Genomic DNA, 5,350 nt, shown 5'->3' with positions numbered 1-5,350 from the left:
ATGATCTTTAATTAATTATAATTTAAAATAAAATATAAATTTATAATAGCTTTAATTGATTGTTATATGATTGTTGCAAAAATTTTTGGAGCAGGAATTTTAGCATATTTTTAGAATACTATCGAGTTTAAATTCTTTTAATAAAAATAGTTCGTCAAATTTTTTATACTCATAAGAAAAATTCCTATATCGTAGAAAAATTGCTTTTAACAAAGAGAGTTTAAAATAACCTTAAAAATTCTATTAAAAAATAATGTGATCAAAAATTAAGTTCACTCAACAGTTCAACAGAATTTTTTTATTTAAAAAAAAAAAGGTTACATCAATTTATGAATCAAATGCTAATAGTTTTATCTTGAGTTTACGAACTACCACATTGCACGTTCTACTCCTGATAATTGGTTATAATCTGCAAGATGACGCCATATAATTCGTGACATTCGAAACTCACGCCATCTACCACGAGCACGTGAGGTAAGAACACAACGAGGATGAAGCTTAGTGAAACAACTGTCAGTTGGCAATGCTTCAATTTCCTTTTGAGCAATTTCCTAAATATATAAAAAGAATTTTAGTTTTCTTTTTAGAATTTCTTTTAAGTATTCATTTTATTTGCTGTACATGAAACAAATTACATGAATATTTTGAGCAGTTAAAGCAGAAATAACAGTTTAAAGTTATTGATACTCACTTTGATTTGGTCAGGTAGGACAGTATTATATCTTATAGAATTTATTTGAAGTCTTAGCTTGGCATATTCTTTAACAACTTTCCTCCGTTTGACATCTCTAAGCATCCTCCAATCCGTGTAATATAATTTTGATCTCTTTGCAACTATTTGAGATGATACTGGTGTCTGTAAAATTAAAGATCAGTAAAATGAAAGAAACTCTACATGAGTAGATTATTGAATTGAGCTGAAGGTTACTTTTGACCTCAAATTTGAAAGAGAATCAAATTTCTATTTCAAATGATTCCTTAAATTTCAAAATAAAAGTGAAAGTAAAAAATTTTCCCGATATCAAAATAATTAGAATAACAAAAACAAGAATCATCAACGAAGGATGTGCAAAACAATGACTGTGATTGTTTTGTTGAGATCAACAGACATTGTTTTGTTACTAGTACACTGCAAATCAACAAAAAAATTCTGATGGGAAGAAAATTTTGAATGCAGAAAAAATACTGACAAATGTTAAACTAATGTGCATGCGGTAGTAACTAAGAAAATTTAAAGTAAAAAAAAAAAAGTTTAATGCCTCAAAAAAAATTTTTTTTTCTTTAAATAAATAAAAATCTATAATTAATGCTTTTAAATGTCACCTAAGTTCTGTTTTTCAATTAAGCCTTTCATTCCATAACATTACTGTTTATCTGATTGTTAATTTAATTATATAAAAAGGGCATTAACAGAACCTTCAAACTATAAAAGCTTACTACAGGGCTACTTTAGCCCATTTTTTAATAATTGACTTGGGTTAGAAAAATGATGCGATTTTATTAAATGGATAATGCATTTATTTAAACTTTTAATTTTAATAGCGATTTGAAAATATTGAACCAAGTAGCTCTTGCTTGGGGCAACTTTGACCCAGACAATTTTTCTTTCTGCTTAAATTACATTGGTTTAATGTAATTCCACTTATATAGGGTTCTTATGGGATCGGTATAGAGGGTGGTAAAAACAGCGTTTTTACCTCTAAAAATTGTCAAAGACTTCAAATATATATTATCTTTTAAAAAATTATAGACCTAAATTTTTTTTTTAAATTTAAAATTGCTATGATCAAAATTTCAGATCTTATTTAATGCATATTTTTGCATTAAAAAAAAAGAGCCAAAACAAATAAAGAGAATATATAAGAGCAAGGCTTACACGAGAAGGAATAATTGATATATGAATCATTCATATATTTTCCTTATTTATTTTCTTTTTAAAAGATAAAACTATAGCAAAGCTCACTGTTATTTTAAATTAATTTTATTTCTTAGATTAGAATTGCAATTTTTTAAACTTATAGCTCTGCAGTGCAGTACTTGACAATTCAACCTGCCTCATTCAAGCTTAGGGTTACTTTAATGAAATGATTCTTAAAACAACTTTAATTTTATGATAGTTAAATTTATACAAACTGAACTTTATCAAAAAATGTTTTAGTGAATGTTGCTAAGCCCAACAGCAAAAACCTTTGAAATGAACTGCAATATGACCTAATTGATTTGAAATAAAAACAAACATTAATTTTGAAATGTTGCACTTAGAAGATTAAAAAAAAAAAATTCACAAATTTTTAATTTCACTTTTAAAACATCACTTTTTGATGCGCTCAGTTTTTACTGATTCTATAGTAAATGTACGTTTAATGTGCTTTCTTTAAGCCGCTTTTATTGTAAATCTAAATGATTTTTATAAGCAGTTATTTCTGCTCTTCAATGTGATTTTGAAAATCTTGAATTTTTATTACAATATTATTACAACAAAAGAGATTCTGATCGCCCATTGGGATGATGGTTGTTTATGATCGTTCCAACATTTGATTTCTAAGATACTATCAAAATTTGTGATGATCCATAATGGTATAACAATGCATTTCTATGATGGTTTATAATAGTCCTAGTTATTTTTCCTTCGATTTATTGGCGACGAATGCAATTTGTCAAATACCGAATATTCGGCAAAACAATCAGACGAACACCGTATATTCGGGGCCAAATATCACATTTTTTTAGCAGCATAGCAACACTGAAAGCAAAATTTCAATGCTAAGAATATTTTCTGAAAAAAATGTATTTGCAAAACAACGCTAAAAAATAAGGCCTATCAGAAACTCTTTTGAAAACGCTGAGCTATCATAAAAACTAAAGATTATATACAAAAGCGAAACAGAGAAAATAAAACTCGATCCTAATTTTCGAAAGGAAATTTTAAAGCTGAATTCTCAGTTATCTAATTACCAGAAAAAATAATTAAGTCTAACAAAAATGCTCTTAAAAATTGCTATGTTATGATAAAAACGTTCATTAAAAGTTTTTTTTTATTTAAAAAAAAAAAAAAAAAGCTAAATTGAAACAAAAACAAAAATTGTTCTTAATTTTTTAAACAAAAATCTCAATTTCAGTTTTTCACATTGCCGTATTTTCAGAAGAAAAAAATAGCTATAAAATAAAATTTATTAGTAATGTTCATTAAATAAAATGCCTATGATAAAAGGCCTATAAAAAGAAAAGTTAATAAAAAAAGAATTAAAAAAAAATGCAAAAAATAAATTCTTCATAGTTCTCAAAACAAAACTTTAACACTGAAAAATCACAGTTTTGTTACCAGTTATTTATATTACACTACAAGGAAACGGTGACTATAAATTTTTAGTATTAGACATTCTGTTAAAATGCTGTGTTATAATAAAAACAACAAAAATGAAAAAATATCCTTCTCAATTCTCAGAACTAAAAATATCGAAAAAATGACTATATTTATCTGAGTATATATATATATTTTTAAGATAAATTTGCAAGTCATTGTGTTATCTTGTTGTGCTGTTTAAAATGAAATCTGCTTTTACCAAATGTTTAATTCAAAATAAATAAATGCGCGAAATAACTATTAATATTTTTTAATTAAATGTTAGTATGCAATTTTAACATTCTTTGGTTAAAACATTTTTTAAATTGAAGAGGACAATTGAAGAGATTGAGTTTTGAGTAACCAGCTATTGAAGATACTCAACTCCTGATAGATCATAAAACTGCAAAATAGACTGATGTACTAAACACGATACTTATTTATAAAAAAATGCATTTAAAGGTCATATTTCTATATTCTAAACAAAATTAATAAAAATTGCTGTTCTATCTGAATCAAAATAGTGGCAGAAGTGCTGTTGTGGCAAAAATACCTATGTTTATAACCTTTATACAGGTTCCAATATTATTAATATTTTTGAAATCAGTATCGAAAATTCGATAAATGCACAGATTTTCATTAAAACCTGAGATAGAGGGTGCAAAGGCGGGATGAACCGACATAAAATGACCCTTTATAAATTCTGTTTCAAAATTATTGTCATTATATGCTTCAGTTAAAAAAAAAAAACAGTAACATCAAACTCGAATTCGATACTTTTAAATTCTTTTGTTGATTGGCATTTTAGAGTCAAATGTATACTCCATGGGCCTGGATTACTGCCTTTAGAATTTTTAAACCATATAAAAAATTTTAAAATGAGAAAAGCCATGAATAATATTGCATAATAACCGTGAGAGTCTCATCGCTAAAATTACTATCAATATAATTGTAATGTTAATGGAAAATATATTATATATGTCTAAATTAACATGTAACATCGCAGAGAAATTTAAAAACACTTCACAAAAGTAAATACTACATTTTCTTAAACATTAGATAAATAAACATACATGTTTATAGTAGTACTTACAAGGACACGATCTTTGAGAACTGATCCGGAAACTTTCATCAAAGGATTTATGAAAGTACCCATCAGTTTATTTAAAAATGCCATTTTTATTTTAGTAATTTGATAGTACTAACTATAATTCTCTATTAAAACATTACTTTTACTCTTTAAATTCTAGACTTTTATTTACTATTAATATTTACGCCAGTGTTTTGTTACATATATCGTTATTAAATTTAGTTTTAAGAAATTTTTTTTAACTTATAGCTTACTTGGAGCATTTAAATGGTGGTTTATCGTTTCGCTGATAGATGGCACTTTTATTGGCGATCATAGCGCTCCAATGAGAAAAACTGATCCATGTCTAGACCTTCTCCCTTTCTTCTCCACTTACAAGTTGTATAGGCATTTAATACGATATTTTCCTTTTCCTTAATATATTTGCGAATTAAAATTAATTGTCACAAATTGTCAAAATTTCTTAAAACTTTGCAGTACGCTTTCTTTTAGTACTATGTTCAATGTAGTTTGCAGTTCCATATAGTATCTATTGGAAATCTATTTGAATCTATTGGAATCTATTTGAAAATCAAGAAAGAAGCTGACGTACTTCCCTATCCTTTGACTCCCCATGCCCTAGTGATGAAAGCATGCGAAGTGTTGCTATTGGTATAGAGATCACCTATTGGAGATGGAAATGGGCTACAGGTGGCTTAAAGCAAAACTCTCTACCAATGCTATGGTAATGCTTCGCATGCTTTCACCGTTAGTGTGTGAATAGTCATAGGAGAAAGAAGTAAGTTAGTTTCTATCCTGATTTTCAAATAGTTGAAGATAGTTAAGTTAGGAAACTACTTAAAGTCAAGCATCACTGGCTACGGTCAGTGTGCGGGTGGGTGACCACTTGGATCAGTCTGCGTAGGGACCGAGGATGA

General features: G+C 27.4%; 1 protein-coding gene across 1 annotated transcript; it reads right to left on the bottom strand.

Annotated features, from left to right (window-relative positions):
• Positions 1 to 283: 283 nt before the first annotated feature.
• Positions 284 to 4,666, bottom strand: LOC107442072 (mitochondrial ribosomal protein S14). Its single transcript, XM_016055542.2, has 3 exons — positions 4,437 to 4,666; positions 692 to 856; positions 284 to 551 (listed from the first exon to the last, which is right to left on the bottom strand). The coding sequence occupies exons 1-3, from the start codon at positions 4,518 to 4,520 to the stop codon at positions 369 to 371; spliced, it is 432 nt and encodes a 143-aa protein (XP_015911028.1). The 5' UTR covers positions 4,521 to 4,666; the 3' UTR covers positions 284 to 368.
• Positions 4,667 to 5,350: the final 684 nt, after the last annotated feature.

The sequence above is a fragment of the Parasteatoda tepidariorum genome, chromosome 10 (assembly GCF_043381705.1).
Source record: "Parasteatoda tepidariorum isolate YZ-2023 chromosome 10, CAS_Ptep_4.0, whole genome shotgun sequence".
Classification (NCBI taxonomy): domain Eukaryota; kingdom Metazoa; phylum Arthropoda; class Arachnida; order Araneae; family Theridiidae; genus Parasteatoda; species Parasteatoda tepidariorum.
The sequence above is the reverse complement of the archived record's forward strand: the minus strand, read 5'-3'. Positions and strand labels throughout refer to the sequence as shown.